This window comes from Leiobunum rupestre, chromosome 1, assembly GCF_980474605.1.
Source record: "Leiobunum rupestre chromosome 1, qqLeiRupe1.1.hap1, whole genome shotgun sequence".
NCBI classification, from domain to species: Eukaryota; Metazoa; Arthropoda; class Arachnida; order Opiliones; family Sclerosomatidae; genus Leiobunum; species Leiobunum rupestre.
In genome coordinates, this window is record NC_143384.1 from 47,852,356 (window position 1) to 47,864,970 (window position 12,615).

At 38.9% G+C, this 12,615-nt stretch overlaps 2 protein-coding genes across 2 annotated transcripts; both read right to left on the reverse strand.

Annotated features, from left to right (window-relative positions):
- Positions 1-1,513: 1,513 nt before the first annotated feature.
- On the reverse strand, positions 1,514-2,584 carry LOC149963115 (uncharacterized). Its single transcript, XM_090164559.1, has one exon. The coding sequence runs from the start codon at positions 2,582-2,584 to the stop codon at positions 1,514-1,516; it is 1,071 nt and encodes a 356-aa protein (XP_090020685.1).
- A 291-nt stretch (positions 2,585-2,875) lies between these two features.
- LOC149963116 (uncharacterized) lies at positions 2,876-6,598 on the reverse strand. The gene has a single exon (XM_090164570.1). The coding sequence runs from the start codon at positions 6,596-6,598 to the stop codon at positions 2,876-2,878; it is 3,723 nt and encodes a 1,240-aa protein (XP_090020696.1).
- Between the last annotated feature and the right edge of the window lie 6,017 nt (positions 6,599-12,615).

The following is a 12,615-nucleotide window of genomic DNA, read 5'->3' on the forward strand; positions in this document are numbered from 1 at the left end:
CTACCAGATCAATTTTGTTCCTTTCAAAAATCTTTACAAGGTTCCTCTTATTAAATTCCAATCAATTTTTCACTAAAGTCACTTAAGTATATATATCAAATCTAAATCAAATATACACTTTTTTCTCCGAATACCTTAAATAGAAATTTACAACCCTAATCCCTAATCCACCGGAATAATGTGAACTACGGTTTTGGTTGTGGTTTTAGTCTTACTTTGCCCACAACCAACTTCGATGACGCGCTTTTCGCGCTTAAGCGCGTCATCAAAGTTGGCCGTGCTTTAACCATGCCGAAAATAATTCATTGCACGCGAAATCAGGTGACTTTCGTCAAAAGACATGTTTTAGAGGAAGCATGGTCGAACTGCCGCATAAAAAAAACAACGGTTTACCCCTACCCCCCCCCCCCTTTTACGTAAGCAGGAAAAGGAAAAGACTGTTAGCAATCAACTTTTTGACCGAGAACCGGAGATCATATTAAATTCAAATCAATATTTTAACTCAGTTTTTCGAAACTATCAAAAATTAAGTTTCACCTAACCTACAAAAATCTATCTAGTTTCAATTTTTTCGGTAGATGGCGACCTCTATCACTTTCAAATCAAATTTCAGTTGACATGTAAAAATGAATATCATTTCAATTTTTTTTTCAATAGTTTTCGACACGTGTCCTATCCCATTGACCCACGAGGGGTCGGAGTGTGCAATAACTGGTGGCTTTACCGGGGAGTCGGGGTCCGGCTCTTGTAACCCAGCACGGGTGGTGGCGCACTGGGAAATGTTAGCTCTGATCAAATGGTCCTATCTCCACCTCCGACTTCGGTCCGGTGTGGGCTGGTAACTGGGCTTCGGCCCAGGCTAACGGAGAGGGGCCGGGCAAACTGGCCGTCTCGGCGGATTGAGTTGCCTGCTGTGGGGCTGCGGGCCTCCGTATGAGGGCACGGCACCCATCTCCCGGCCTTTTGGGATTTCCGGTGCCAGCTGTGCCGGGTTATGCGGTCTGCCGTGTGCCCGCCGTTCCCCTTTAGGCACTCTTTCCAAAGGGCTAGGCTCTCTACCTTTCTAGGTAGGGTGTCGGCTGGCGTTGCCAGACCATTCGCTCTTATTCCCACTGCTGTGTGCGAAGTGGCGAGTTGGTCGGCCCATTGCTGCACCTTCTGCTGGGTTGAGCGGCTTGCGTCGAAGGTGCGACCGTCAGTAGTAGGGTTCTGCTACCCATGTTGGTTTTGTCATCTGTCCGGGCGTGTTCGTGATAGATGTCAACAGAATAAACGACGGTTCATGATATGCAAACTTTTAATTTAAAATCATATTTACAGGAGACGAACAGGAATAAAAACTGACGCCTTTTTGAGATTTACAAAGGTTTTTATACAGAATTTAAAAAATGTAATATTGATTAAGAAATGCTAATATCTGATTGATAAGCGTTAAAAACAATTATGATATAAGACAAACAAGAAGTCGCGTACGCCCAAACATCCCGCCTACCTTAAAATGTGAATTTTGAAGTTAAGGCTCCAACGGAAGTTGACACAGTTTGGTGACCGGTCGTTGCAATTCCCTGTCCGTAGTCTTGACCGTGACGACGCGAACAATTTGATCGGCCCCTGGATGGATTTTAATGATTCTGGCCATCTTCCATTTGGTTGGCGGTAACTCCTCCTTAAGTAGTACCAAATCTCCGATTTCTAGATTGCGAGTACTCTTCGTCCATTTTGGACGTTGTTGGAGTCGTGACAGGTACTCGGCTTGCCAACGTCGCCAAAAGTGTTGTAATATCTGTTGTCCGAGCTGCCATCGGGAGAGACGGTTGATGTTGGTTGAAGTGAAATCGGGTTCTGGTATGGACGTCAAGGAGTCCCCAATCAGAAAATGTCCTGGTGTCAAGACTGCTAAGTCGGCTGGATCTGATGTCATTGGAGTCAGGGGACGGGAGTTTAGACATGCTTCTACTTGACAAAGTAGTGTCTGCATCTCTTCGAACGTCAGTCGTGTCTCCCCGATGACTCTCTTCAGGTGATATTTCACTGATTTCACGCCCGCTTCCCAGAGGCCACCAAAATGCGGAGCTGCCGGGGGATTGAAATGCCAGATGGTTCCTTCGTCGCTCATCCATTGCGCTATGGCCTGGTCTTTGGTGTTAGTTGAGACAATTCGGGTAAATTCCTTAAGTTCCTTGTTGGCTCCAACGAAGTTCGTCCCGCAATCGCTATAGACGTCGGTGCATTTGCCTCGACGGGAGACGAAGCGTTTGAAGGCTGCCAAAAACGCAATAGTAGTCATGTCGCTGACCAGTTCGAGGTGCAATGCACGGGTCGAGAAACAGGCGAATATGGCGATATAGCCTTTGAATGATCGGCATCCTTGTCCCTTCATGACTTTCAGATTGAACGGACCGGCGTAGTCGACTCCACTTTTGAGGAACGCTCGTCCGGGGTTGACTCTAGGAGCTGGTAGATTGCCCATAAGTTGAGTGATGGTTTTTTTCTGTTGTCGGACACATCTCAAACACCTTCGGACATGAAAGCGAACAGCATCACGAAGCCCTATGATCCAGAACTTCGATTGTAAGGACGCCATCATTAGTTGCGGCCCTCCATATAGTTTTTTGGCATGTTCGTTGTTGATGATGAGATCAGTGAATGTACTTTTTCGAGGCAGGATGACTGGGTGAATTTGATCGATAGAGATTTTCGCATGTCGGATTCGTCCGCCAACTCTAAGGACACCAGCTGCGTCCAAGAATGGTGTCAGCCCCAGAATTTTGCTTTTTGTTGGTAGAGGTTTTTTATCTTCCAGTTGTCGGATTTCTGCTCCGAAGTGAGCCGATTGGGTGACTTTTATCCAATGATTGAATGCGCGATCGTTCTCTTACTTCGTTAACGGGCCCAGTTCTCTTGATTCCGGCAAGGTTCGGCTGTTGCGAAGATAACGTTGAATGTACCCGGTAACGTGAAGGAGCTTCGTTAATGATGAATATCGTTCTAAGAGACTGGTATCGCTCTTGGAATGCACAGCGATGACTGGTTTGATTCGCTCCTCAATTCTGCATTCGGGATACTCTTTAATGGGTGATTCATCGGTGTTGATTGGTTCAGTTTGTAGCCAGTTTGGACCATGCCACCATAGAGGGTGCGTTAGAAGTTCCTTGGCGTCAATGCCACGTGAGGCACAATCCGCGGGGTTGAGTTTACCCGAAACGTGATGCCACTGGATAACGGGTCGTATGTTTTGAACTTCTGACACCCGGTTTGCGATGAATGTCTTCCATCGTTGAGGATGTGAGGCCAGCCAGGACAGTACGATGCGACTGTCGCTCCATCCATGAACTTCTGATATGGTGCTTCGTAGAGACTGTTGTACGAGTGTGATAAGTCGTGCGAGAAGGACTGTAGCGCATAGTTCTAGTCTAGGTAACGTAATTTGTCGAAGAGGAGCAATTCTGGTCTTGGCGACGATCAATTGAACCGAGACCAGTTCGGCTTCATCAATAGTTTTCAAATAAACCGCCGCCGCATACGCCTTTTCCGACGCATCGCAGAAGCCATGTAAGCTCAAGTTTGAGGCTTGAGGTTGACTGATGAAGCGCTGGATTCGGATATCTTCAATGCCGGTTAGATCTTTTCGGAAGGTATGCCATTTGTGAACGATCGTCGATGGTAACTCTTCATCCCAGGTAACCTTGATTTGCCACATCTCTTGCAGCAGGATTTTCGCTCGGATCAGGATTGGAGACAAGAGACCTAAGGGATCGAAAACCTTGGCGGTATCAGACAGGATGGTGCGTTTAGTAACGACTTCTCTGGAATTCGGTGATGTAAGAACAAATGAGAGGACGTCTATTGCCGGTTTCCATTGTAGGCCCAAGGTTGGGATTGATTCGGCGTTGTTGATATTTAAGGGAACCAGGATTTCCCTCTGCTCCAAAGGTATTATTTCCATGACGCCTGGATCGTTTGACGCCCATTTCCGCAATGGAAGTCCTGCTTCGCTCGTGGCTTGACTGAGCTGTTGTTGTAGTTTTATGGCGCTGATTGTATTGGTTGCGCCTGAAAGGAGATCGTCCATGTAGAAATCGTCCTTGAGGACTTGAGAAGCCAACGGATACTTGGACTCTACGTCTTTAGATAACTGTTGTAAGACCTTAGTAGCCAAATAGGGTGCTGACGCTGTCCCGTATGTCACCGTACGTAGTTGATAATCTTCGATCGGATCTTCCTTTCGATGTCTCCATAGTATTCGTTGGTAGCGGAGGTCTTCGTTGTGAATTAAGATTTGGCGATACATTTTCTTGATATCGGCCATTAGTGCGACTGCGTGGCTTCGAAATCTGATGAGTAGGTTTACGAGATCTAACTGTAGTTTTGGACCTACGAGGAGGATGTTGTTCAAAGAGACTCCGTTGGAGGTTTTAGACGACCCGTCAAATACGACTCTTAGTTTTGTTGTCGAACTTGATTCCTTGAAGACTGCATGGTGCGGTAAATAGTAGGTGTTATCTGCGAGTCTGCTTTCAGTGGAAACGAGCTCCATGTTACGCAACTGGATATATTCTTCCATGAATCTTCGGTATTTCTCGTAGTTCAACGGATTAGCTTCTAAACGGCGTTCGACGTATTTGAATCTTCGTAATGCTATACTCCTAGATTCACCGAGCGGCTCGGGACCCTCCTTGATTGGAAGTCTGACAACGAACCGTCCACTAGCGTTTCGGCTGAATGTGTCTTCAAACTTCTGTTCGCACTGGATCTCGGTAGATGTGAAATTGGACTGATCTGCTAGTTCTTCGATTTCCCAGAACCTGGCAAGTTGGGTTTCAAGCTGGCAATTATGAACTTTAATTGACGATGTGGTACTGTTCCGGTCGTGGGTTCCGGTGGTACCCGCTACCACCCAACCAAAGACGGTCTTGAACGCTCCAGGTACTCCAGATCTTCCCATTAGTTTACCATCTCGAATGAGGTCTAGGAAAACGTTTGCTCCAAGCAGTATATCGACTGAGCCTGGAATGTTGAACGTTGGATCTGCAAGTTGTAGTTGCTTGATGCGCGACCAGTTGCGAGTATTGACGGCGAAATTCAGAAGCCTTTCCGTGACGTCTTTAAGGATCAGGACTTCAATTGTTGCCTTGAAGGTGGGATCGCTACTGGAACTGATGGACAGCGTTGCGCCTCCTCTAGATTGGCTGAGACTGGTCGCACCAATTCCACCTATCATCAGGGTCTGGTGAGTTCGTCTGACTTGTAACTTTTGCATGAACTGTTCGGAAATAAAACTCGCTTGCGAGCCAGAGTCGATCAGCGCTCTACTTGGCCAGATGGAACCGTTACCACCCCGGACCTGAATGATTGCTGTCGGCAGTAGAACTTGAGAAGGCTCGATATGCTGGCGGGATACATGTGCAAGGACTTCGCTTCTCGAGTTTTCACGGGACGTGGAGTTCATCTCTTGCGAATCTTGATGCAAAAGAGTGTTATGCCTCGCCTTGCATTTTCGACAATTACCGGATTTGCAGTCGTGGCTGACGTGGTCGTTTCTTAGGCAGTTGAAGCAAAGCGAGTGCGATTTGACTAAATTCCATCGAGCTTCATGCGTAGCCTTCAGCAAGGATGGGCATTTGAATGTGGGGTGCGAGTCAGTGCAGATCGAGCATGCGTTGTCTCGTATGGAACCGTGATGTGATACCGGATATTTCCTGGGAAATGGCGTTGATGCTTGCTTGCTTCTGGTTTCTCTCGATGTGGATTGGGAAGCGGCCAAGGCTCGAGCTCTCTGTTCGAGAAACGTGGTTAATTCCTCATACGTAGGTCTCGTAGTACCTGTCAGCGATAGCTCCCATTGTCTTCTAGACTCGTTATCGAGTTTTTCTCCAATTACATAAATGAGTATGGCATTCCAGTGTTGGACGGGTTCTTGCAGAACTTTCAGAGAGCGAATACACTCTGCCGTCGTGTCAATCAAGCGTCTTAGCGAAGCTGCTGATTCGTCTCTGACAGAAGCTTGATTAAGTAGCCGTTTGATGTGAGCGTTAACGATCTCTCGAGTGTTGTTAAACCGATTGAGAAGAATATCCCATGCCTCGCCGTAGTTTCCATCCGTGACTGGGATCGCGTGGATAAGCATAGCTGCCTCACCGCGTAGAGATGTTTTGAGGTACTGAAACTTCTGGGCACTTGATAGAGTTCCATTGTTATGAACCGTGGCTGTAAAGAGGTCATGGAACGGGAACCAGTCTATGTAGTTTCCTCCGAAGACTGGAAGCTCTAGTTTCGGTAGCTTAATATCAGCTGTCGGTAGACTACTTGGTACGGTTGGCACTTGAATATTGAGCGTGTCGAAGAATATAACGATGTTTTCCATACGGGTGACGAGAGCATTGTACTCTGCTTCGTGCGCATTGAAATCATCTACTGGGCAGTTGGTACTGATGTACTGTTGAACTGTTTCCAAATCGGCGGCTAATGCATCGGCTTTCTTTTTGTACGTTGCCACTGCGACTGGTGTGATGGGCATGGTGGCATGATTCGTGATGACCGCCTCGAACCTGGTAATCTGACCCTTGATCGATCGTCTGCGAACTGTATGATGATCCATACCGATTGATAATGGAAGTTACGCACTTGAATCGGACTCTGAATGGTGACACTACTTCCCACGAAGACTGGATACTGGTAACGGCAAGGAATTGGAAACCTCAACTAATTACCGCGACTGTATCCGGCTCGACGGACCAAAAATATGTTCGTGATAGATGTCAACAGAATAAACGACGGTTCATGATATGCAAACTTTTAATTTAAAATCATATTTACAGGAGACGAACAGGAATAAAAACTGACGCCTTTTTGAGATTTACAAAGGTTTTTATACAGAATTTAAAAAATGTAATATTGATTAAGAAATGCTAATATCTGATTGATAAGCGTTAAAAACAATTATGATATAAGACAAACAAGAAGTCGCGTACGCCCAAACAGGGCGTGTGGACGCTGGCGTAGGGCATTTGATGATGGACCTCCGGTGGTGTGGTTTTGAATTTTTAATGGAGTGTACCTTCTTCGAATGCGTGTGTACTTTTTACTACTGTGTAAATTGACGGGAAAAGACTGAAATTTTAACACAGTTGAGGTTCTTTACGATTTATATGCTTTTAAAATCAGAATTTAACCCTTATGAATATTTCAACTGACCAAAAGTTTGGAGGGGGCAATAACATTAGTTGCCCCTCCCAGCAAAATTCTAGGGAGGGGCATTGCCCCCCCTACGCCCCTGGTAAGGAGTTTTCAAGCCAAGCTTAGACAAAATAGTTTAGGAATGGGTTGATATTATCAATATTTGTGGGAAAATAATTATCTATGCTTAGCCAGAGGTCGCTGTGATCTTCTATTGGGACTAATGCCCACGCGTTCATGCGTTTTACCATTTTTCGTACCGTTGTGTTAGATTTGAAAGCATTTGCTGCTTACGGCTCGCCATATTGCTTTAGCGTAGTAAAAATGGCACCCCTTTAGAGTTGCATTTGGAAATTGACAAGTTAGGGTGGAAATAATTGCTTTTTCGAAGTCTATTTGGAATGATTTTGGGTTGAATTTTAACCCATGCAGATTGGTTGCTTCATTAATAATTTTGAACGACCTATTGTAAATATTACTAGAATGCCCAGGCGTAAATTAAGGGCAGTATTTTTCCATTATAAGGTGCGTGATTTACAAATAGTTGAGCAAATTTATTTTGACATGAAAAGTGCGTGACATCCATAAATAAACACTCGGAGTAGAGAGGGACTAAAACTTAGCGCTTTTATTTCCAAGATGGCCGCCAAGATGGCCGACAAAACAACCCCCAAAAATATTTTCAAAAAATTTTTGTCCTTGGAAAAAGTCAACATAATATTTTAATTTAAATCTCAAATTTCACCTTGAAGATGATCTTTGACCTCGACGCTCGAACACTGTCCACAACCACTAAGCCTCGGTCTATCACCCCAACAAGTTTGGTCACGATCGGACAAGGTCGAACCGAGATATCGGCGGTAATATGTAACCCCACCAAATACTTATGTTAAATTACTTTTGATATCGTTTTTTCGTTTTTTCGCCGTTTAAAATGCTAATTAGCTATTTGCGAGATGGGGAAACGAATTCGTGACCTTCGCTTTATACCCTTGGCGGTTTTGGCCCCACCCAAAATACTTTAAATAATTAAACTAATATAAATAAGTTTTCATTTTTCGCAAATATTTTATTATTTTAAAAACAATGCTAGTTTAAGTAATCAAAAAAACACAATTAGTTATTGTAATATTTAATAACTAATATTTTCAATATATTTTTTTAAACATTTAACAAAATATGAAACACTAACAATAAAACTAAAAGCTAACAAATTAAATTAATAATAAAGAATTAAAGAAGGTTGTATAAATAATTTGAAGGCTGAAAAATATAAAAACACAAATGTTAAAAATATTTTAAGTGTATAATAAAAAATAATTATAATTACATCAATTCGTAGAAGTTATTTTTCCTCTTCGGTACAAAACAAGATGTCGGGTTGGAAATTCAGGCTAGAATTTATAAATATAAATAAATTAAGCTATTAAAAACGAATATATATAAAAAATATTTACCACAAGAATTCTTTTTGTTGCTCTAACATCGCACGAATAAAAACACTGGTTTTGGTCTTAATCGCTTCGGAAGTATACAGTTCGAGAATGTGTGAATTAAAACAGATCGAATGTTGTACAGTGCCAACATGTTGAATTTGATCTAACACACGAAGTTCAGACTTAAACTTTTTAAATTCTTGTGATTCCACCACGAAATTTGACGAGTATTACAAAGATTATACATTCTTACTACTCGAAGAGAGAGATAATTTTTAAAGATCGTGGCAAAGAAAGTACAGGCTTTAGATGTAATTCACCAGACATCTTAATTATAGATTTCTTTTGAGATTTTATAGTTTAAGCCTGACATATATTTTTAAAAAATTTAAAAATATTGTCTTTGGGAATAATTATTAATTTTTTAATACAACTAAGGTTAACTAATTATCCCTATCCTTCTTAAACAAGTTTTATAAATTAATAAAAACAATTATATTCAATTTTTAAAAACAACCTAGTACAAAATGTACTTATACATTTTTTCAGTTAATATACTAATCAATTACAAAAACAAACATAAAACATTAACGTTTAACCGATATTAGTATAAAAAAGTACATAGAGTACATGAAAAAAATCAGAAAGAATAATAAATAATCAATGGTTCGTTTGATATAGGCGATAGATTTTATCCCAGATGAAGTTTGTTGAAATCGGTTTTAAACAAGAAATTTTCAAGAAATGTTTTAAATAATCATTATAATAATAATAATAATAATAATAAATATAAAAAAACTAATATTAATTAAAAAAAAACAAAAAGATATTTATATCAGACAATTAATTTAACCAAAAAATTTGATACCTGACAAAAAAGATAAGAATATCATTTCTGGAAAACTTATTGGATAAAAAAGATGAAAACAAAGAATGTTTGCTATAGAAAAGAAATGATAATAATCTCAGGTAGACTTTTAAGATTGCGGTTAGGCTCAAGGGTATATAGCGCAAGAGATGAAAAAAAAAACCAGAAAGAATAATAAATAATTAATGGGTCGTTTGATATAGGCGGTTAGGCTCAAAAGTATATAGCGCAAGAGATGAAAAAAGAACTTTACAACAATCCCAACATTAAATTAATAAAGCTAGTTAAAAAAGAAAAAGTAGATTATGAAATATTAAAAACAACCTCCACCGCCTGAATTAAATTAATAAAGCTAGTTGATTTGGAAAACATATTTAAACACTTAAACTTTCTAAAATAAAAACATTTAAAATAAAAAATATAAAACATTTTAAAAATTAAAACCTTTCACCAAAATAAACAAATTAAAAAATAAAAACACAAAAAGTCTTTAAATAAAAAAATTAAAATTTTATAAGGTTTGAGTCCTATTTCAAAAAATAAATAAATTATTGTAAATACCTTGAGTCGCAGTTGGAAAAGTTGCCGACGATCGTTTAAATTCGAATTTGGTCGAGATAATTTGCAACTAAATAAAAATATTTATTTTAATTATTGTAATTATTTTTTTAAAATTAGTATTCCTTACTCTAAAGTTGTAACTATTTTAACTTCTTGTCGATCCAAATCATTAATAAAAAATAGAACGATCATGCCTAATTCTAAACGGATGTTATATCTCGTTAGGCGAAAGTCAGTTGTAATAGATAAATGTTTTTTTCGAAAAAAGGAAACTTGTTGTAATTGAAAGAGTATCAAAAGATCACGTTGAAGGCTCCTACGATTTTTATGTTGATGGAACCATGGGATCTTATTTAAATTTTTATATAGGCGCATATGTTTTCCAATTAGGCGTAAAATTTCGTAAGAAAACCAGCCTTCAAGAGAGGATTGAGTGTGGAACAATAAGCCGTCAAACTCAAAAGCCTCGTGGGGACAGACAAAATTAACAGAATGAACGTCAAATAGACAAGAATTGTTATTGATTCTTCTAGAAAAAACCGAAAGAATTTTTTATAAAGGGACAGGCAAAAACATTTTTTTAAAGGGTTCTATTAATGCTTTACACTCAAGAAAGACAGTTCTCATACAGTAATTTTCAACTCTAATTGAAATATCGTTAATTTTAAAAAGGTTATAATTCCTAACTTTACGTAAAGCTAAATATTTTAGTGAAAAAGGGTTAATAGCGAGAGAATGAGAAATCTTACCAGAAACAGTCAAAACTTCGCGAGAGCCCATGGTTTATAAAAGGAATACGTTGAAAATCACGCTTTTATAAGAAAGATTTCAGAATATTTAATTTTTACATCCTGATTTTAACCTGTTTTAAAATCAAGTCAAAAGACAATTTTTTAGCAAATACACCCTGCAGAAATATAATTTTATCCTTTCGTTTAAATTTTATACCTCGCAGAAATATATTTCTTCCCATAGAATTTTAAAACATCTAACCCTGTAATTACCAAAATTCTTACATCCATAATCGATTTTTAAAGCAAAAATATTAAAACTCTTAGGGCGTTGTCTTTTTTTGTCACGAAAATTAAATATAAAGCCCTTCAAAAAAATAATTAATAATTTTATATTTTTATACATGTCTACATATTTAAATTGTTATTCACAAACAATTTTAAATACCTTTTACATACTGATAAATTATAACTGGGTTCTATCCTTGTAGTATTAATCACTTTAATATTCAAGGTTTTATATTTTGAAAAAAATTAATAAAAAATACATTTGGTATAAAAGGGCAAAATTTTACTATTAAAACATAACAGGTTAAAATGGCGTCCACAAGTAATAGTCAAATCTCCGCGAGTCAGGTAGTTTCAGTTCTTGATAGGCCTGAAGAGATGTTATTAGAGTCGGATGAATCGGATGGGGACTATATTCAAGAGATTCGTCGCATGTCAAACATCGAAGAAGTTGGAATCGAACAATCAGTGAAAGTCAAGAAAGGGGGAGTGTCTTACGAAACTAAAACTCCGAGAAAAAAAGCGAGCGACAAGGGATTATATCTAGATATCCAGATATATTCATATAAAAACATCAAACATCTTCCCCAAGATGAACTCTGGAAGGGTGATTATAAGAGGGTGAAATTCTTAGCTAACACCCTATCCATGGATGTTATTCGAATAATAAACTCAACAAACAGGCTGAAAAAATTAATTGAGCAGACGGAAGGAAAAATTGTTGTTCCACCCACGAAGGCAAGTTAAACTCATTAATTAATTATTCGTAATAGTAATTAAAATAATATTTTAGACCTGGAAACGAAATTAGAACATGGAAGACTCCGACGAATACGATTCGGACTCTCAATTAGACTTTTCATCGTTAAACAGTTTTAATTATAAAAAGTTTTATAAAATTAAAAAATTAAACCCTAGAAATTCAAAAAAGTGGAAATGTAAACAACTGGACATTGACCTAGAACTAATATACTTAAACGAAATCCCCACACATTTATTTTTTACAGTATTTGAAAAGATTCTGTCCAAAATTATCAAATACGTAAGACAAGAAGCACCCGGTTTCGATTTCCTCAGATTTGCAATTCAATCGGAAAATTTAGAACATCCAATTAACATTAAATTTATTAAAATTGATCAGTTAACTGTTTCGCGAATATTTAACCATATAGCTCGCGTTGCTCAATCGAAAAAAGATTTCTTACTAGATGGAGAAATTAAATTTAGTATAATTATTTTGAAATCCCCACAGAAAATGGGAAAAAAATTTTTAGCTTTAAAAAACAGAGATATTATCGATCTTGATGCTTTTTTGAAATCTAAAGCCAATTTCTACTATATCAACAATATCGATAATTTATGCGTAGCAAGAGCCCTTACAGTAGGAATAAAGCTCTGTGAAATTGCCGAGTACAAAAAGAAAAAACTTTCGTTAACAACCGTTCTTAAAGAATATAGAGCCTTAACATACTTTCGTAGTAAATTACAAACTAAAGCCGCTAAGAAATTACACGACGATGTAGGAATTGCTCAAGGCGCTGTAGAAATTGGCGAT

What these genes read in the sequence shown, in the direction of transcription:
- LOC149963115 (XM_090164559.1), bottom strand. Translation starts at nt 2,584, where the DNA reads ATGGCGTCCTTACAATCGAAGTTCTGGATCATAGGGCTTCGTGATGCT.
- LOC149963116 (XM_090164570.1), bottom strand. Translation starts at nt 6,598, where the DNA reads ATGGATCATCATACAGTTCGCAGACGATCGATCAAGGGTCAGATTACC.